This window comes from Alternaria incomplexa (assembly GCF_024043165.1).
Source record: "Alternaria incomplexa strain BMP 0042 chromosome Unknown scaffold_3, whole genome shotgun sequence".
Classification (NCBI taxonomy): Eukaryota; Fungi; Ascomycota; class Dothideomycetes; order Pleosporales; family Pleosporaceae; genus Alternaria; species Alternaria incomplexa.
In genome coordinates, this window is record NW_026249852.1 from 1,251,970 (window position 1) to 1,272,305 (window position 20,336).

The 20,336-nt window shown below is 51.7% G+C and overlaps 9 protein-coding genes across 9 annotated transcripts; 5 read left to right on the plus strand and 4 right to left on the minus strand.

Moving 5' to 3' along the window:
- Positions 1–1,369: 1,369 nt before the first annotated feature.
- J4E90_002812 (uncharacterized protein) lies at positions 1,370–2,535 on the plus strand (the record flags this gene model as incomplete). Its single annotated transcript, XM_051432388.1, has 2 exons — positions 1,370–1,377; positions 1,470–2,535. 2 exons carry the CDS (start codon positions 1,370–1,372, stop codon positions 2,533–2,535), a joined length of 1,074 nt encoding a protein of 357 aa, XP_051293810.1.
- Positions 2,536–4,340: 1,805 nt separating this feature from the next.
- Positions 4,341–4,758, plus strand: J4E90_002813 (uncharacterized protein; the record flags this gene model as incomplete). The annotated part of the gene is made up of 2 exons (XM_051432389.1): positions 4,341–4,599; positions 4,652–4,758. The coding sequence occupies 2 exons, from the start codon at positions 4,341–4,343 to the stop codon at positions 4,756–4,758; spliced, it is 366 nt and encodes a 121-aa protein (XP_051293811.1).
- A 276-nt stretch (positions 4,759–5,034) lies between these two features.
- Positions 5,035–6,086, minus strand: J4E90_002814 (uncharacterized protein; the record flags this gene model as incomplete). Its single annotated transcript, XM_051432390.1, has 3 exons — positions 5,035–5,066; positions 5,116–5,780; positions 5,836–6,086. The coding sequence occupies 3 exons, from the start codon at positions 6,084–6,086 to the stop codon at positions 5,035–5,037; spliced, it is 948 nt and encodes a 315-aa protein (XP_051293812.1).
- A 1,565-nt stretch (positions 6,087–7,651) lies between these two features.
- On the minus strand, positions 7,652–8,647 carry J4E90_002815 (uncharacterized protein; the record flags this gene model as incomplete). The annotated part of the gene is made up of 1 exon (XM_051432391.1): positions 7,652–8,647. One exon carries the CDS (start codon positions 8,645–8,647, stop codon positions 7,652–7,654), a length of 996 nt encoding a protein of 331 aa, XP_051293813.1.
- A 2,351-nt stretch (positions 8,648–10,998) lies between these two features.
- On the minus strand, positions 10,999–12,125 carry J4E90_002816 (uncharacterized protein; the record flags this gene model as incomplete). The annotated part of the gene is made up of 2 exons (XM_051432392.1): positions 10,999–11,519; positions 11,885–12,125. The coding sequence occupies 2 exons, from the start codon at positions 12,123–12,125 to the stop codon at positions 10,999–11,001; spliced, it is 762 nt and encodes a 253-aa protein (XP_051293814.1).
- Positions 12,126–12,897: 772 nt separating this feature from the next.
- Positions 12,898–14,061, plus strand: J4E90_002817 (uncharacterized protein; the record flags this gene model as incomplete). Its single annotated transcript, XM_051432393.1, has 1 exon — positions 12,898–14,061. One exon carries the CDS (start codon positions 12,898–12,900, stop codon positions 14,059–14,061), a length of 1,164 nt encoding a protein of 387 aa, XP_051293815.1.
- Positions 14,062–14,140: 79 nt separating this feature from the next.
- J4E90_002818 (uncharacterized protein) lies at positions 14,141–15,045 on the minus strand (the record flags this gene model as incomplete). Its single annotated transcript, XM_051432394.1, has 2 exons — positions 14,141–14,200; positions 14,251–15,045. 2 exons carry the CDS (start codon positions 15,043–15,045, stop codon positions 14,141–14,143), a joined length of 855 nt encoding a protein of 284 aa, XP_051293816.1.
- Positions 15,046–16,056: 1,011 nt separating this feature from the next.
- J4E90_002819 (uncharacterized protein) lies at positions 16,057–16,558 on the plus strand (the record flags this gene model as incomplete). Its single annotated transcript, XM_051432395.1, has 2 exons — positions 16,057–16,260; positions 16,301–16,558. The coding sequence occupies 2 exons, from the start codon at positions 16,057–16,059 to the stop codon at positions 16,556–16,558; spliced, it is 462 nt and encodes a 153-aa protein (XP_051293817.1).
- A 1,427-nt stretch (positions 16,559–17,985) lies between these two features.
- J4E90_002820 (uncharacterized protein) lies at positions 17,986–18,489 on the plus strand (the record flags this gene model as incomplete). Its single annotated transcript, XM_051432396.1, has 2 exons — positions 17,986–18,210; positions 18,277–18,489. 2 exons carry the CDS (start codon positions 17,986–17,988, stop codon positions 18,487–18,489), a joined length of 438 nt encoding a protein of 145 aa, XP_051293818.1.
- Between the last annotated feature and the right edge of the window lie 1,847 nt (positions 18,490–20,336).

Genomic DNA, 20,336 nt, shown 5'->3' on the forward strand with positions numbered 1-20,336 from the left:
AAATCGGTATCTATCACGCTCTCTGGGGTCAAGACAGGGCCTTGTCATCTTTTCGGATGTCCTTCCTCCCAATCAACAGTTCCCATTCTCTCACGTTGCTTCAAGGGACTTCACGACTGGACGACCGCCATGCCCCCAGAATCCTCAGCTGATATCACCTGATACTCCGCCTCTTTGCAATATATTTTGTGCTCCAAGCAGTGTCTACTCACTCCTGGTATTTTGGTGGTGGCTAAGCGTAATCGCTAACCCTTGCCGCAGCTAGCCCCACCGTTCACCCCCTACACACTGTCACAATCTTCTTGCAAACAGTGTCCACGATTATCAGAGGGCTATGCATGAGGTTATGATCATAATAAACCGCCAAGAAAGGAAATGCAACCTTCTCGCGTTCAATTTATACCATCGTGAGGACCTAACCCCAATAAGCAGCACAGAATAAGGCTTGGCCCTCGTAACACTCGTCTCGGGATTGCGCACAGCCTGTAGCGAACAACTTGGTCGCAATCTTGCACGCGTTTTATATGCCTACTCCTAGGGCCAGGCATATGCAGGCACACACCCGCTCGAAAAAATGTAGCTCAGCCTTGCTACCACTTTCTCGATATACATCAGCCTGAACCGATGTTACCCTAATGAAGCGGCCCCCAACGTGCCGCTTAAGAATCAATCGAGGGTCGTTCCTTTCGGTGCTACTTCTGCTATTTATGTTGTCTCATTCTGTGCGACGCTTTCTTTGCAGCTCAGTGAAGCAGACATTTGCTTCGTCTCTCATGAATTCGGATACTACTCAACCCAGCATATTTCCTTCTGCCGCAGAGGCTCTTAGACACTTCTGCTATGGAAAACCCCAAACTGACAAAGACTGCTTTGGTCGAAACGCGAGAGGTCATGGATGATAGTCGCTCGACGCGGTCCAATGCGCACCTGCTACCGAAAGTACCGCCATCCCCAGCAATCAGACCGATAGCAGAACGTCAAGACTCTCGAACGTTTCCTGGTTGGAAAGGACGTCGCATTCACATATGGAAATCTCCACTACTCATGGTTCTCTTCCTTCTTTTTGGCCTTGCGATGAGTGTTGCGCACTGCGTCTTTTATCCGAAGCTCAAGGGCCAGATAGTGGGAAAAGCTGATCAGCAAGAGGAGAAGATCAGGTAATGCACTCCGTAGGACTACACTTCGCAAGATTTACTGACTCGCCAGGTTTGGTACTGCATTTGCTTTCCTCGCTCAGATCTGCCTCGGCGCAAGTGTCTGGACTGCATATACCCAGTGGCTCTGGAGGACACTAATGAAGAAGGATATGACGTTCAAGGTATTAAACTCAGCTTTCGGAGCTGATACATCAGTGCTGTCTTTGCTTAACATGGAGATGTGGAAGCGGTTGAAGGTAGGATCGGTAATGGCTTGTCTGGCATGGTAAGTAGTAGACCTTGGCAAACGACCAGTCACTAATGTATCTCAAGGGGCTTGTTAATTCCACCTTTCTTCACGCCTGCGACTTTGTTCATAGTCGAGGGCACCAACGTCGAGAACATCATCGCAGCCATGCCACATCCATCCATCGCAAATGCCAGCGAAGCGCATCGATATACCTACTCGCCGCCCAGTCGGCCCGGTACGACACAGTACTTTGATGACAAGAACCGGATATTTACTGGACCAAGGACCGTTATGAATCTCTTGGCTACTGCTACTTCATCCCTTGGTGCGATACTACCGCTGGATCTGCCGTTCAACAATTCCGCTTACGCCGTCGGTTTCTATGCTCCGGTAATCAGATGCAGCCAGGCCAATGAGACCGAAGAACATGCTATCGACGCTTTCCTGCAAGAGGGAATGGCGGCAGTGGATGGCACACTTATAGAGACGGATAATGCGTACTTCAGCTTCGTGCCAACTCATAATAGCACTGGAGGTCTCACAGCAGTTTCGCATCCTCGTCAACACGTACCTTCGAAACCAATGAACGAGCTTTGGATGACGTTTCTGCGGCCTATCATCAACGACCAAGGCGAGCGGGTCAAATTACGCCAGTACCAGATCTGTCGACCACACAACGCGTCGTACAGTTTGCAGATCTCGCAGTATCATGGGCTGCAGAACGTATCCGGCAAATACGAGGTCGGTGAAACGATCTCGTTTCCAGACGAGGGACCTGATGAGATCTCCAACATGACTCAACATGCGTATACAGCATTCATGTGGGTTATGTGCGACCAACTGGTGGGCAAGCTAGCATGGCTTAAGGACACGAGTATCTCAGACAAGCAAGCGGCAGCTCAGTACGGTGTCATCGACTCGCCTATACAGCGTACTAGTCTACTGGGCTCTGCCGATCTGGATGCATACTTTGAGTTTGACGAAGAGAAGGTGTTGTACAAAGGGCAGAATATGTCAACAGCCTTGAAGCTCAGTGATCAGAGATTACAGGACAAAGCGATGGCGAGAAACCGGACACTGGACGTTCTTATCGAAGAACTAAGTTTCAATCTGACGGTCAGCATGATGCATAACCGGTTACTGACGTAAGTAAACGAGCGCTTCTCGATCGAATCGTGAGCTGATCAATACAGCAACATGGCCAACACAACTGTCCAACTGACTACTGACGTAAATCGCTACGACTACAAAGTCCACGGGCTGTTCATCCCGTATGCCCTCGCCAACGCATTCGCCATTATCTGCGCCATCCTTGGCTTAACATCGTACGTTCGCGATGGCGCCATGCCTGGCAAAAAGATGCAGGACCTCGTGCACGCTGCACGTAATCCCAAGTTCCACAACAGCCCCTCTCTAGGCTCTAGAACAACTAGCTTGGGTGCGAGTGTCGGCCCGGATGGACTGGAGATGAGGATAGCAAGCGAGAGTTTGGGAGAAGGAGGTAGCGATGGAAAAACTAGGTCGTGGCGAAGTATAAGGTGGGAGAGTGATGCGGGGAGAGATGAGAATCGAGAACTTGATTGAGGCGTACTACGCGTCACTTCATCGATTGGTATCATCGTGTACGTCTTTCCCGGTCCACACATTCAGTTCCGTGTCATGTCATGCGCAGAGTTCGTCTACTTGGCAATCTTGTGCTAAAGCGCACTTGCATCAAGACCTGAGCGGACGCTGCGATCCAATCGCAAAAGATACGCAACAAGTTTAGTAAGCCTCCGGCGACCGAGCTTCCTGCCAGCCCCAAGTCTGGCAAATCACAGCGTGGCCTAGATTGAGAGCGGAAGGTCGCGGCAAGCACACATCCCGTGTCGCGTCAGCGCGATGGGCCGTCGCGTCTGCATGCATGTTGCTTAAGCGACTGCGTCCTGCGTGCTTGAAGCAATCTACTCATGCGCATCTAAACAAAGGACTTCTGCCGTAACCTGGTCGCAATAACACACGCTCTGCTATTGAGGAAGGTTTGCTAGTATCTGGGGGTTGACGGCCTTTCGGCGCGATGAATCGTAGTCGATGCAGATGTGGCGACAGCAGTTGTGTTGACCTGCTGCTTGTGGACTTCGTGAGCAGCCATGTGCACGGACAAGTGCGCTATGCCAATGAACTCCGCTGTGTGGATGTCAGCTTATACATAGCCCAAGAGCGTGGCAGGAGATTGCTAATCGGAACTGGTGGCGTTGATATCAACGCTGTACCTATATGTGGCATAGAAGTAGAAGTAGTGTTGACGGTGCGCATGCGGTAGATGGCCAGAGAGGGCGAATAGAAGACGAGGAGGAGCTTTTGATACTCCATCATCGCGTTTGAATACGTTTTTTTTTGAAGTTCAAGACGGCATGGAGAGGCTAAGATCGGAATGAAAGTTTCCTGTATAGATCGTTGGTTCGGAGTAGTCCGTCAGCTTTTCGTCAGATGCGCAAGTGACTTTCCACTACCTCATCCACCAACACATGCACACGAGCCAAGATGAGGTCGTGGGGAGCATTTCCGTTGGTGATGTGAACAATCCAACCAATCCGGTCCTCGGACATGCGACAATGCTGGCGAATGCAAGATCTGATCGCGTATCACATCGTGGAATGCTACGTCTTCTGACCCACGATACGGGCAGCAAGGCATACATCTCAGGCTCGTGGATTCTCAAGATACCTCATCAGGTTATGTGTGGCGGCTTGGAAGCGTATGACCTCAAGACCATCAGTTGGTGGCGGTTGACCGACTGTTGAGAAGCTTGAAGGGGAGTTAGGTCTTACCACCAAGAGCATCATCAACGTACTGTCAGTACAGATGTTCAAGGGAGACAGGCAGTGAAGAAGTATAAGAGACAGGCTCTTCATACCATTATCTTCTCATCATCCAGCTTTCGTCTTCCAATACAGCATCCAGCAACATCCAAAATGCAGCTCATCAACCTCATCGCCCTTGTCACCGCTCTCGCGGCCACGAGCGTCAACGCTCGTCCCAACCCCTCTACCGTCGTCGAGCGTCAGGCTCCCGGTGACGGTGTCGCTATCATCCGCTTCTACGCCGGCATGGGCTGCGAAGAGCCATGGCTCGAGGACAACGTTTTCTTCCAGAATTCTACGTGCACGGACAACTCGTACAAGGCGCCATATGGCAGCTTCAGGGTGTATATCAATGATTTCACCAGAACCAGTATGTGACAGAAATTGGGGGGAACCAGAACCAGGCTAACGTGAGATTGTAGCTCGCTTCTACGTGAACACAGAATGTGGAGGTACTAACTACGTGGATGTCCAGCCAGGAGTGGAGCAATGCTTTTCCGGCCGGGTTGGTTCGTACAAGTCCTTGTAGTCGGGGTATCGAGTGGGGGGCAGATTGCGGCGAATGGTGGGAGGGTGTTCAGTACGGTGTAGGAGAGGTTCGCAGATGAATCTGCTGAGTCGAATGGATTAGGTGTTGGTTCTCCTGTCGCTCATTAACAACTAAAACCGGTTCTCCAAGCCCACTTTCAACATTGTGAAATCTGGCGTCTGATGCTTTGCCATGCAACAGAGACGATCATCATGTTCCGCTGGTCGTAGATGTGTCTATAAATAACGTGGTATTGCCTGTATCCTGTTCGGGTATCTACTCCTTCTCCTGTAAGAAATCCACAACCGCTGGAACGTGTTAGCTAGATCAAATTTGATTCAGGCGATGTCTGCATACCTTTGATGAACTCCTCGGGCTTCTCACTAATGACCCAATGGCCACAGTCTACGTCCACCAATTCAAACCTTGGGAAGAATCGACCAATGATCGGCAGTGTCTCGTCGCTTACGTAGTGGCTCTTGGTGCCTCGGATGAAGAGAGCTCTCTTGCTGAACGAGGCCTCATCGGGGTTGGTGAAGGGGAAGTCGGCCATGTTGTCGAGCGCCTTGGTGAGGATGCCCACAGGTATGCGAAACTTGAGCGGCGCGCCTGGCTCACCCCTCATCAGGTTCGTCAATAGAAATTGGCGAACTGGTAGGTCCTTCGCGTAGGGCTCCATAAGTTTGTCTGCCTCCTTTTGGCTCTTGGGCTGTGACCTCTCGACGTGCTGCATGCCTTCTGCGTACTTTGGGAAGTCGCTTGATAGTGCCGCATCTACTGGCGCATTATCCACTGGTATAATGTTTGCGCAGCAGTCCGGATTCCTCAGCGCCATGGTCATGACTGTCTTCGCGCCCATCGAGTGGCCTATGAGTGTCGCATTTTTCAGCTCGTGCTTCTGGAGGAAGGCTTCTACGTCTTCTGCGAGGGCGGTGTAGTTGTGGACCTTATCGTGGGGAGATTCGCCGTGGTTTCGCGTGTCGATGGCGTATACGGGACGCTTGAGGACGCGTGCGAGTGCACTAGGATATCATGTCAGTCCCAATCCAGCTATGACAGATCGGGACGAGTCCCTACTTTCCAACACCTTGGTTGTTCCTCTTGCTCCCAAATAAGCCATGTACAATCACAATCGGATCTCCGTTGGCCTTGCCCGAGTCATCATGGAGCCGATACGCGAGGTCGACAACTCTCAAATTCGCCGACGCGTGAAATGAGCGCGTCCATGACGGCAAGGGAGTCGCATTCGATAGCCGTACGCGGTTGGCGTGTTTCGGAAGAGTGAAAGCAGCGGAGAAGGGTTGTATGCTTCTCGTCAAGGCGCGCATGTTGAAAGTTTGACGCTCGTGATTTTCGGAAAGCTTCCGAACTTTTTGCTTCGCCAAGCCGAACGTCATGCCGCATCTTGCCGGTCCCTAGCACTTAGCATCTTCTCTTCACTGTCTTCATTTAATGCTACCCGTCCTCCGCCAGCCTACATCGAACGCTATGTGACCAACATTTGTTTAGCATTAGTATCCGCCATGGCTCGAGTCGTGGCACACAGCCAGCTGGAACCCGGGCAGGTTCTAACGCACGAAAAGAAAACGCACGAGATGGGCGCAGGTATCAGAGAATGCGAGAACCACATCAGCAAGACTTGCGAATAAGAAGCCAGTTCTATTGATCATTCTCATCATAGCCTCTTCTCGTAGTCTCATCCCAACGCCAGTCTCCACAGTCACAAAGCGAACGTGTATTCCCATTCCTTAAGGTCACTCATTTCCCACATTGCATTGCATCCTATGAACTTTTCCCATACTCGTCACTCTACGGAAGACCACCTTCTCGAACTAGCAAGTCGGCAGCCCGCCTGTTCGCGTAAGTACATCAGTACGTCTCAATAAGCGTATTCCAGCAACACGATCGCACTTACGCTCGCAGTTTTGCTGAGTCCAGCCACTCCAGATGTAACAGTTCCAGCCCGGAACGTAGTCCCATTTACAATTCCCATTGATGCACTTGCCAGTCTTGGTGCAACGCACGCCGAAGCGGTCGCCCCCTGTTACACCTCGGCGGCGCGTGCCGCTAGTAGGACTGGTGTCGCAACCTTGAGGATCGTTTTTGAGAGCATCGGAATTGAGGTAGCAAACAGTATCGGCTCGGGGCGCAAGGTTGGCGATAGACTCTTTGGATGGATTGGGGAATGTAATCGGCGTTGCGACCACGGCCAGCGGAAGAAGGGCGATGAGAGAGGCGGCGAGCTTCATAGTGGTGGATATTTGTAAACTGTAGAAGTAGATTTGGAGTTCTTTGGATGTTGTTGTTGGGATTTCTTTTGGGCGCGACTTTGGTGTACTTTTATATCCTTCTTCTCTCTACGGGCTCGCATCTGCAAACCGAGATACGATTGAACTTCTGCGTCTTTCTTTGGAAAGTTCCCCCGCATTATCTTTATCCAGATCTTACTTGCGTCAATCTGATATTCTTGATATTGGTTTTCGTCGGTTTCGTCGGTTTCTTCGCATTGCGCACCACAGCGAGGAGGCTTGTACTACACATTAGCTCCCGCAGCTCAGCTGCCAAGTCGGGTATATTAAACCGTCTCTTTACACTACATCGGCAAGTGGGGAAGTCGATTGCGGGTTACACGTTCTATCCAGAGCTCACCCGAGTGCCTCAACAGTTGCGGAGGATGAAGACGTAGGCTTGGTGTAGCTGAGACGGGATGTCAGATGCCAACTGGGAGTCGGGACTAGCAACTCATCGGCGACGTGAAGCCATGGCAACAGCACAGTAACTGGAGATAACAGAGCTCAGTATTAGTGAAATTATGAAAATGCTACCAGTGGAAAGAGGATCTAAAATTACAAATCGCTCGAAGGAAATCTAGAATGATACATCCCCAGTTGCCTCAATCGTCCTTCACATGCACAACAACCTTGCCCTTTGCCCTTCCAGTCTTCAGCCTCTCATACGCCTTCGGCACCTCCGAAAATTCCCAGGTAGAGTCAATAACCGCTCGAAGTTTGCCTTGTTCCATCCACGTCGCGAGCTGCTCGAACACAGCGGTACTCGCATTCCCGGCAACAAAAATGTACTCTCTCTTCTCCCAGCTGAACAAGCTAGTCAATTTGTTGCCGAAGAATTGAACTGCAGCACTCAGATTCATGCCAAGGCCAACCTGAACAAACTTCCCTTCCGGTCGCAGGAACGCGCTTGAAGCACGGTATAGGTTCGCCGGTGCCCCCACATTGTCTAATATGAGATCGAACATGGCGCCGGTGTCTTTCAGTTGGTCGATGATTGGTGTTTTTGTATAGTCCAGTACTGTATCCGCTCCCAAGCTCTTGACTAACTCGATGTTCGCCGTTGAACATGACACTGTAACATGATAGCCGAGTATCTTGGCGATCTGAATCGCTGCGACACCAGTGCCTCCCGAGCCACCGTTGATGAAGACTTTATTGCCGGGTTCAGCATACGGCATCAGTCCGGCGTATACTGTCATTCCCGTACTCGCCATGGACGCCATATCGTCTCCCTTCAGGCCGTGTGGTACTTTCGCCAATAGACTTTGCGGCACGGGAACGTATTCCGCTAGAGCGCCATGTTTGCCTCCAGGAACGAGACCACCGTATACGATATCGCCCTCCTGGAAGCTTGTGACGTTACTGCCGACTTTCGCGACGCGGCCGTATACATCTAAGCCAGGTGTCAACCCAGAAAAGATCATGCGTGTAATGAGCCCGAGTTCGAGGATTTTGTGGTCGATAGGGTTGAGCGCTGTCGCATGACTCTCGACGAGCACTTCGTCTTTGTTGATGGTGGGTATCGGGAGGCCTGAGGAAGGGATGGAGAGGTTCTTCTCCATGGGTCCGGATGCGGACTTGAACTGCCATCCGCGCATCGTGGCTGCCATCTCGAAGGCTCGAGGTTACAGATGTGGACGAAATGAAGAGTGGAGCTTGTGAAGTGAGATTTGATAGACAGTCAATAGTCGGGTTGAGTGTTGAATGCGTTTGGAAATGTATTGATAGTGCTTCTGTCCATGGCCTATCTTTGCTGCATATATACGATCTCACGACACCACGTACTCACTCTCATACGACTATTACCGTCGCGCTGATGGCCAGGAGCGAGCAGGCCGAGCTTGGTCAGCCCCACATTTGAGATACGGTGGCCGAGTAAGGGCGACATGAGATTACAATGACTGTTCCTCAGCCTTGCCAGATCGCAGTTCGGGTGTTCGCAAGAGCGAGGGGAGGCTCACGTAAGTCCTTTGGTGAGTAATCGTGACCTCCCTCCCGGTCTAGCCGAATTGGGTTAGAAGCGGGCGAATGCGGGGCTTATCTTCGTCCGGCGAAGTACCAAGTCAAGGAAAGGTAAAGCGAGATAGCTATCTTTCTGGATCATTGTTCGACATTGCAGTTAGATGCGCAATGTCTTTTCCTTGATGAAAGAGTGATGCGTGCTGTTGTTGGTAGTGATGGATCTGTGGCGTCCAATCGCTACGACGGCTGGCACTGCCCGCCACCTACGCAAATCTAGAAGGCTGAGCAGGCCACCTCATGGATTTCATCCAAGCTTCCACAACCCAATCCTTCTCACTCAACCTTCACCCACAGTCATGCAAGACGACAGAGCTCTCACGTTCGGGCAAATCCATGGAAACAAAGAAGCGCTCCTCTCCGCAGTGGAACGCATCGAGCGCATCGCACTTGTCGAAAGCTACGAATTAGGACCACTACGTCTTCGATTTCTAGAGCCTTACCCTCAAGGTGGAACGGAGTTTGATTACGTTCTCACTCCCGCTCGCGAACTTTGGACAAACGAGTTGTTGTACGATTATCATTACATCACGGTATCTTACGTGTGGACTCACTCGCAGCCTATCAACGGAATTGAACTCCCGGAATACCGTATCTGGGACGGCGCCGACTTGAATAAGTATCCTAGACTCCTCAGGTGCCCGCCAATTGTATTTCATCGTGTTGTGCAGTTTACGAAAACTGAAAAGCTTCACGTACTTCGTCGTGGTATGCCAGATGTGAAAACTTATAAGGTCGAGCGAATCTGGATAGATCAGGAGTGCATTGATCAGACCGATCCCAATGACGTGGAGAAACATTTGCAGGATATGCATCGGATATACCACTTCAGTGTATCTACCGTGGCTATACTCTCCAAAGTTTCAGCTAGTTGGGTGCGTTTGTCAAAATTCACCCCCGAGGAAACTTTGAGGCGAACTGTCGATGAAGTGAAAACTGCCGGAGAAACGCTGAGGGAGATGACTGAGGACCCATGGTTCAGTAGATCCTGGTGAGCTTTCTTCGAGGATACTCCGAACTGAGACTAACGATCCGATTCCATACCAGGACGTTCCACGAACAATACTGCGCCGGATATGTCGCATATCTTCTGCCTAGGCCGCCATTGCGTCGACATACATTGGGTTCCCCAGAGGGTCTCGTGGCGACCTCGGTCTCAGTACTTGAAAAGGATATTGTTGTACACAAAGATAAGATGAGGTTTCTTCTCTTCTTATGCGCAGAAGGGAACGAAAGTTTTCCAGCACTCGAGTCGCGCCCCCTTTTGCCTGGCAAGGGGACCTTAAGAGGCAGAAATCGCGACCATGGAGTCCCCTATCTTATCGAGAATGCACAAAAGATGATGGAGAATCGCGAGAATCAAGTTCTCTCTGATCGCCTCCAGATCATAGCAAATGCGTGTTCACTCTGGTGGAAGCTCAAGACAACGGTACTCAACACTTCAACGCAGAGCTACAGTACCTGCCTACTGGTATTGACAATGGCGAATACGTGGCCAGATCCCGCTGAGCGTGCATACCAATACCAGGTATTTGGAGATGCTTTCATGACGGGGGGGATCGAAGGCGCAATTGAAGAATTGATGGATGCGCAATGACGCGATCTTTGGCATCTTCCAGGTTTTCGCCCAGATTTCATCCAACCTTATGAGCGTGGGTAGCGGTTGTACCAGATACCGCAGACGGAGTTGGTGACTGCAGATAGAGAGGGTCTATCGCCGAGGTAGCACATGCTGTAATTTTTAATTGACTCGCCTATTGCCATCGTAGCGCGATCGAACGGGCGAAGAATGTGAAAGGGTTGGTATATGAACTCCATAACATCGCATATGAATTGCGCCTTAAGCCTCCAATTACAACCACCGTGTATCATTCAGTTTAAGAAAACTTCGTCCGTCGAGAACACTCCAATACTCCTGGAAAGCAACAAATCAAGACTTCTTTCCAATTACTCCAGCTAGCGCGCCTTCGGCGGCTTTCTTGAGCAGCTCCCGATCTTCATCGCTCATGTGATCCACCTTCTCGACGAGCAGCTTCTTCAAGAACATGTTCTCTTTCTTCAGCCCATCGTTTTCGGCTTCGAGCTTCTTGGTCCGGTCTTGCATCTTTTGACTCGTCTCCATGAGCTGCTGCTCGCGCTGCTTCTTCTTCTGCCGGAAGCGTGCGGAAGCAGCTTGATTGCGTTTTCGCTTGTCTTCTTCTGCTTCGACAACAACCGGATCAGTGAGGAGACTTGCATTGGTGCGTTCGGGTGATGTAGCTGATGATGTGGATGTTGCGATGCTGTCGGGGTATGGCGTGCGATAAGCGTTGATGTTGAAGCTTTGTGTAACGGGAGAGAATCCCTGGAGATCATCAAAGCCGATCTGAAGCGCACTGTCGTGCTCGTAGTGTTGCGGGATGTGTCCTGTCATGGTCGGCATTGCAGGCGCCTCGGAGGTGTACGGTAGGCCTTAGAATGACGTTAGTGACCATGGTCTGAGGCGAACAAAAAACAGCTCAGAAGATGCGGTGAACGCTGGGTTTTTCATCGATCGAACGATTGACGCAACAACATGCGTCTGTGCACAGCTTGCATACACACCTCCCTAGGCAGGTATGCAGTTGTCGCAAGTCCCGTCGCCGCGTTCGATCACGTGCAGCTAGCGAGAGCACGCCATCCCATCCCGAACAAACGTCATCCAGCTCTGGCAACTCAGAGGCACAGGAATTTCGTCCATACGTAGGCAAAGGGCCTAATGAGAGGGACAAAGAATTCGTTGGGGATGATGTACATGAAGTTGATGGGATAGAGATAAATAGAGGGGTTGCGCTTACCTGGTGCCGACACACCACTGCTGTGTAATGCATACGCAAATTGCTGGGTCTGCGCGATGACATCCTGAGACTGTATGTGCAGTGAAGGTGGGTGTTGTCCGCTGGGGTCATATTCGTGGTTATGGTAGAGATTGGCGGCGTCGAGGATATCGAAGAGATCACGTCCAGAGGAATTCCCATTCGCATGTACGTCGGTGAAGGTCGGCTGCCCAAAAGCTTGCTGAAGATAAGTTTCCGACATTACTCTCCATCGGCAACATGCGTTCTCGCGCAATCGCGTCTTTTCCTTTTGTCGTTCGTTTTCTGATCGTCGGCCTCAAGGTCGGGGGAATGTTGTTGAGCTTCGCGCTGGGCTTTTGAGGGGGTTGAGGGTTGACGTTCGCTCCCTGCAGGCGCGATGGTGTGCCACCCTATGAGAATCACACAAATGCCCACCGGCATGCGCTTATGGGCAGCGCACCCCACTGCCACAATCGCCTTTTTGGCAGCCATGGGAAATGGCGATCGCGTCGGATTGCGCCATATTTCTCATACGATTGTCAACGTCCTCCACGCTTTTACCTAAATTGCGTCGCCGAACAGCGTCGCAATACCAGCGCGCAGTGTTCCCGTGTCTTGCTCGCATGTTCGTAATCGCGAAGACCCGCGCTTGGGTGGGGCAGTATCTGCATGAGGCGTCCATGGGTTGCAGTGAGCTCGCGGCAATGCTGAGCCGGAGGCACTGGGCAAAGTCCCTTTTCCCAAAACCCACTTTGTGCTGTCTCGTCCATGCATCGTGACCGATTGTTTTGTGAACGCAACCTTTGCTCCTCTTCAAATAACTCTTGTCTTGCTGTATGTCTGAGACATGTAATGGGCGTGTCAGTAGTGATCGTAACGTTGTGTAGAGTGAGTCGTCAATACACAATGTCTACACACTCCGCGGAGTAGGGATATAAATCAGTACTTCCAGGTACACGGCATGGACACCGGACGCCTATACCAATAGAATATACTAGGAGACCAATCCCGATATGAAGACTCGAACACATTATGCAACACTTGGGCTGGCCCCGAACGCAACACCGGAAGTCATAAGTGCAGCGTACAAAGCTCTGGTGCTGAAGTACTTTGATGAGCTCCCGGAAATGGCCGGTGCTGAGGGCGTCGCGCGTGCTGCTGTGTTTGATGAAATTCATGAGGCGTTTAATGTCTTAGACGACCAGAGCCAGAAAGCTGTCTACGACGCTGAGCTTGCAGGGAAGGATGACGAGGTCATTGACGAAGCCTCTGCCTTTCACCATTCTCCTTGCTCTACACTGGAAGACTGCACAACAGCGCCTACGATACAGGAGCAGAAGAACTCGATGCGCGCTCGGGTACGTGAGCAATTCAAATACTGGCGAGTGCTGCGCGAGAAACGTCGTGAGGCTGAGGCACGTCTGAGTGTAGACGAGCTCAAGAGCCTGGTGGAGATCTGGGAAGAAGCCGAGCTCGAGAACGCAGCCGATCCTGTGATGAAGGCTCGATGTGCCACCGTCACTTACGAATACGTGGATGAGCTGAAACCTCGTGAGCGAGAGCATGAGGAGCGGCCAGTAAAGGCTTCAATACCCAGGCGCACAACAGAGATGCCCACAACGCCAGTCGCGAAGAAACATCGTCCGAAGACACCATGTGCGCCCACAAAGTCAATCGCTCCTGCACACATATCGTCATCGATTAAATCAGATGTTGCTGCCCAAAAACCCCGTTTTGATGCATCGCCGACACCTGCACCGTTCTCTCGTATAGGCGCGCGCGCCGCCGAGCTTGAACGGGCCGAAGAAAAGCGGGTCGAAGCAGCCAAGGGTGGAGCCGAAGCCCGCAAGGAACGGAAGGCCCAGATTGAGGCGGCCAAGCAAGCCGCACTTGAGAAAAAGGCGGCCGCTGCTCGTGCCTTCAAAGCGGACCTGAAAGTGGCAGCTGACGAACGGGATCGTGCGAAGGCTGAGCGCATCGCAAAAGCTCGAGCCAAGGTCCGCGGAGCACCAGTTGACATGAATGATGCTACTGGTGATTTTGTCGCTTCTGGAGAACAAGAAGGTATGTTGTCGCATGGGGATGATGCCTCCGATGAGGGTATGTCGGAAGACGTCAAGCTACAAGCGGACAAACGTTCCGATGCATGTGGCACCGAACACAGTGACCTCTGTTAGCGAGGAGATTGCAGTACGCGGGTAATTGCGTAGGATGAAGATGCATCAAAGCACACCTCATGAGCGTGTTTGGTACTGGCTATACGGTGTAGCGCGTGGTGACACGTATGCCATGGACGTGATTTTCCCATCCTCTTCTCTGATTCTTATATTAGTCAATGCAAATAACACTGAAGCAAACCAGCTCACCTTCGCTCTTGCCCACACGCATATCCAATCACCATCTTGTAGAGAGTCAATGAAGTTCTCGCCACGTCCAGAGCCTTCGTTGCCCTCCCATGTTGGATTTTCTTTACATCCCCAGACAACGCGATATCTCCGAATGAAGTCTCCATCAAAGACAGACGTGGCTCTTGCGACCTCGTTGCCTTGCAGATACCAAGCGTGTTGACCTTCAATACCCATCGGGCGTGACGGGTCATCATGTAGAAACGTCATAGCTCGCATCTCGTCGCAGTGTAACCTCTGTGGCTCCGTAGCCGATGGCGAGCGCGGTACATTGCTGAAGCTCAGGTCACCGCATATGTTGTCTATGACGCTGTGGATGTTGCTTTGGGGGTACATGTTGTCCTCGAAGTTTTCAGCGACGATTTCATTCTCCATGTCGCTGGGCGGAGACTGCGGGCGCACGATAGAGACCTCAAACCATGAAGAGGTGTCGTATGTGCCAGTTGTACCCTCTGTTGTCCAGCCCTGGTCGTGGCTGACAATCAGAAACTCTATCTCTTTGAGTCTGGGCGTTTCGTGATGCGTGGTTTCGGACTTGTCAAAGATTATCCTCATTAATGGAGACGCGGCGGAGAAGTTGTCGGAGAACTCTTCGTCCAGAATCACGAGAGTCCTGTCATTTTCATGAACGTGCTCGACCCAGTAACGAGCCTTGTCCAAAATGTCGAGGACGAGTTCGTTGGGAAGTCCTAGGCGGTGATGGAGGAGGGCACGGGTGCGATGAACATCACGGCGACGGGGCACGAAGGGTCTCATAGAGCTGCTTTAGTAATTGGCGCTTTCGGTCGGTCGCAGCGCAGAGGAATTAGGGTTGAAAGGTTAAAGAGGGTCGCTGTGGCATGTGTGCGAAGACACCCAATGGCAGGAGGGCTAGTGGAGAAACAGGCTTAGTGTCGCCCGCACCATCCCCCCGACGAGCCGAGAGTTACCACGGATCGGCACGCATGACAACTGGCGCATTCGGCCCTGCTGCCCATGTTTAGCTGGATCCTTATTCTAACCTCAGTGGAAATGCGAGAGACTTCAGTGTTGCATGGTATTGCCGCTGTTAGTGTGGCAGGCATGCGGCGTCTAGCAGAGCCACGGTGACTCACCGCAGGAAGCTCCTCGACCACAATCCCGCAATGTTCGTCCACACTCCAGGGCATGTGCACGCGTTCTTCTACGTCGATTTCTCGAAATGTCTTGCATCAGATCCTCCGTTCATGTCAAAATGTTAATCTGTTATTGGCGCGACAATATGGTAGGTTGGGGAATGACTCGGTCTCTTCCTTTCACTTGCAGATCATCTTAGTAGACTTGGCTCACTGGACTTGTTGCGCAAAACACTCATATAGTACACAAGGTTTTCAACGCAACACCATCGGCTCAAGAGTTTCTACTCCGTCGTGCTCGCGTTATGGAGCGTCTCTCATACCGCGAAGCGACCGCTCAAGACCTCACTAATATAACCGCAGCTTTCAGTGTCACAAGTAGGTGCCTTAGCACTATGACGAAGATTCTAGCGCTTAGGGGCAGTGAAAGGATCGGACGAGCCCGACTAAACAAGACCCCCAATCTTTCATTGCTCCTCGAGTAATTCTAGACAAGAATCTCATCGCCAGCCAATCGATTCAATTTCTTGTTCACGAGCATCGCTAGAACAGCCCCAAGCCATTCAAGGTTACTTCCGCAAGGCCAAATCTCGTGCGATTACATTACTGAACATTTCGTAGTCCCTCGACCTCACTACTTATTCCACCGCCAAGTCGACGAAGATTCACCGCGATGTCCTCAACCAATACCGAAGAACGTATCCGCAAATTCTGGCAAGACAAGCAGCGCCAAGAGCACGCGAAGATGCGTCTTTGCGACGACCTGCAGCGCGAGGCCGTCACCTACAACAACAAAGCCCTCCACTATCGGCAAGAGCGAGATTTCTTCCAATCAGTTCGAAATGGCGTCCGTAGGCAGGAGGCTCAACTTTCGCTTGTATGTACTTTGAGCAACGAGACTCCTTCTTCCCTCTCAGGTACCCATTATCCCGAATCGGCAATTCGCTAATGAGCTATTGCAGGAACAATGGTCAGCGCACGCGGTCGGCAAACACTACGACCTAGGGAAGCAGATCCAAAAGCTCGTCGTCATTACCGCGGCCCGCAAGAAGCTTCAAGAACAACTCGGTATGCCTGCTACTGAGGATGGATATGTTGACTGCGGTAAGCATGCTGGAATCGGGTCAGTCACGCACTCAGACTACGATCAAGATCCTTTGCTAACTTTTGAGTAGTATGTTCTATCTCCATCGACATATTACAGCAATGTATATTGGAAGTCAATGATAACGCGCTACAGTCTCTAGCAGCTTAAATACCGCTCTCAACAACGTCCTGTTTTCGCTAACGTCTTGATAGGCAATCGATACCTGCTGCTTAATCACGAGCTAGATTCGACGACTAGCGTTCGACACTATATGGACGAGAACATGGGTGGGTCTTCGCTTTTCGCGGACGAGGAATGGCGGTCGTAAACACCATTGGGCTATACGACTGGGCAACTTCGGTTGACTGTAGCTTCGTCTTGTGTTTGTCGTCGAGGGGTTACAGGCGGCATATCTAGAGATGATGTGTGACCACCGGCAGGAGGAGTGAGCTGCTTTAGTGCTTGTAGTGATGGGTATCAAAGTTGTAGGACGAGATTGTAATGAGCATTGTGGATATGAAATGGGTAACAGTGCAACGAATGTTGGGTGAGACAAAAGGAGTGTAGAATTAGATAGGTAGACCCATTGCAATCAGCATCACTCTCACATGTTCACATACGCTATGAAGCAGTGACGATAGTTCGGTTGGTGTTCAAATCTGCAAGACGTCAAACGGCTATTTATATCCTCCTTCAAATCGCCCGTGGCCCCTGAAAATCTCAACATTATACCGCTTTTACATTGTAACAGAAGCTCTGTAGGCCTGTTTGCTGATGTATGCTCGCCAGCTTTAGTACTTCTCGTCCACGAGACGCCTTTCCCCAACGACGCGAGAAGATGTGAAAAAGGACGAGGAAGTTGTCGGCTTGGGAAGTAAAGCGACGTGGAAGATCGAACAAAGGAGGAAAGCAAAGAGAACATGATGAGAAGATGAAGAGTCGCAGCCGGGCGTAAATCATAATTCGTGACGTGAGGCTGTCGTTGCCAAAAGAGAAGCGGCTTCAGGCGCATAGCTGTAGGTTCAGTCACAAAAGGGATGCGTGCTACATGCAGGGGTTTATTTGCGCCTCGTCCGGAAGTGAACGGCCATGTGAAGTCGAATGGTAGCTGTACAGGGCGTAATGACCTCCAGATTGAGAAGACGCTGTCGCAGGTCTCTGGCACTCTCCTCGTCGTGCGATCCGTCGCAGACGCAAAATACCCCTGTAACGGATGTGTGAGGGTCTGACGAGTAGAGTCAAAATGTCGTAGCGTCGGGTCGTATTGAAGAAGCCTCTATCAAGACGCAACTCCCTCTCGCTACCCCGCCACACACCCGCACCACCACGTTCCGATTCGACCAAGACTTGTGTATCTTGTTGTGAATATCTTTCCAACGCTCATAGTACGTTTCTCGCTCGAGCAGACGCGAAAGCGGATCCGCGACTAACATCTTTCGCCGCCCGACAGACCACCGTCCGAGCAAGCACCCCACCACCGTACACGAAGCCGCCACTCGTACATACCAATCGGGCATGCCTCCACTCTGGATACACATGGCGGTGGACGCGGCGAGGCTGTTCCATGCCGAGACGCGCAGATTTGAGCTGGCGCAGATGGAACGTTGCGAAGAGATACGGCGCGAGGTCGTGACCCTTGACGGCAAGGCCAAGTACTGGGGAGATCGAGCCGCCTTCTTCCAGACACGGGGACATTTGCCGGGAGACGAAGAGCTTGCTGAGGCTGCCTTGAAAGTCCAGGTAAGTCGGGATTTGAAGGCCCACCAGCCCAGCGTCAGGCCATGGCTAACCAAACCTCCGCGATAGACCCTCTTCAACCACAAGGCCGAAGACCGCGACTGGGACCTCGAAGACGAGATCAAGTTGCTCAGAAGGCTGACTTCCCTCCGCAAGGGGTTTCAGCGAGCACTCCACATGGCTCCGACGCGATCCGAGTACGTCGACTACGGCGACAACTCAAACCTGGGCGAGCGCTTCAGACTCCGCAACCGAGCAAGAGCCGTGATGCGCTTTGCCTAGGAGTAAGGGCGGAAGACTCAAGGAAAATTCGCGCGACAGTCCATACCGGCACCATTGGCAGTACCTGGGGATGGATGGGGTGATACACGGCGTAATGGATAGCTCTTAGTACCTAGACAACGGCGTCGAGGTGCAGAACCGTATTGGACATAGGTAGATGAGGCAGGAAAGATACATGAATAGAAAGGAAACCCATACCTACCTTCTCAGCGATGCAGGAGTATCCATACCATGGAAGTTTGAGGCATATAAACGTCATGCTGAACCGTGAGGCCTACGTAATATCCATGTCTTCGTGCTGCGCAAGTCGTGAGGTGTCCTCGAGGCCCTCAAGGCGATTATCACAGCGACAAGGTGCGGTTTGGCGCTTCTGAAGTCGATCAGGCAGTGCGCATCGCTGTCATCTCGCGTGATACTCCATAGATCGTGGCCATAGAATTGCAGTATTACTCTCCGAATTTCCGAATGGGAGCATATAGCAACTATGCCAATGCTGCGCTTGGGGGAGATCAACCCGCTGTCTCGTCCTGGCCTAAGCCATCCGCGCTCGAGTGCTTCGGCTGGCGTATCATGTCCACGCCGACAAGGGCAGACTTGCTGTCAAAGCAGCTTACCTTGAAGCAACGTAGCTAGTTGCATTTCTCCTAAGTCTGATCTCTAGACGCAAAAGGGCAAAGTCCAAGTAGACGTCATTCGCAAACGAAGTTGCTGCTGCTGCTGCTGCTACTGCAGAAGCGAAGACTAAGAAGCGGGCATGCGCCTCTTTAGAAAAGCATAAAAGAGCAACTCTAGGCAAGCACAAAAGATTGCACATGCCTCTATAGGTATTTCAAATCTTATCTTAGCAGTGCAATAGTAATCGGAGAAAAGACAGGGCTGCGCCGGCCTTTGTTCGCATACGCTCTGCTTAAGCATTGTGGTGTAGAAAAGATAAAAAAATAGCAAAATAGAGGGCTTGTTACACCTCCCCGTAGGGCGAGCCCGGTCGGACTCGAAGCTGCGTATACACGAGTTAGTAAACGCTGCCATCCACCACCGACGGCCATGACCCGCCAATCGGTGAGGGTACGACACCTGGACACGAGCCAGATGCCGTACGAGATATTGGCAAGATTAGAGCAATTATATAGCCAAAGGACTTCAAGGTTGCTATGATGGCCTTTGTTGATTTTCGAGGCGCGAAGGGGCGTGTGCCTGTGCGGGGATTACGCGGGGCGGGGCAGCGGCGGCGAGCGCAGAGACTGCTTCACATCGTCCACGGCGGCGAGGAGGCAGGGGTCTGCCAGTAAGACGAGGCTCCGCTTAGGCGTGAGCTGCTGCTCGTCGCGTTGAGCTCGCTCCTGTAGCCTGTGTTGTATGTTACGGAGCGTGTGTGGCATTTGAGACCATGTACACAACCAGCCATGACATGAACGTCGAGCCTGGTAGGATCAGGGTAGCCTCGATGGCGCACATCTTCTGGAGCATTGAAGACTCTTTTACATCGTGGTGTTTGCGCTGCATGCCGGTCCGGTCTGACGTCGCTCATGTATGGCAGCGGATGTCCGCACATCCACGTCTGCACCCACGCCTGCATCCACGGCATGCATTCGTTCAGCATTGCGCATCGGGATGGAAAGACGCAATTGCCATCATGAAGTGCAAGTACGCTCAACACTCGTGAATGCATTCGATGCGCGTTTTTGGTGGTACCCGGAACAAGTTGAGACGGGGGTGAAGCTGGCCACACGCGGCGGCATCTCCTTGTTGCTCACCTCGCCTCGAATCCGTGATGTCGCGCATTAATTGTTGGGTGTATGTGACACTGTCGTTGATAGTATTTGACTCTTGAGCGTGACTTCGATAAT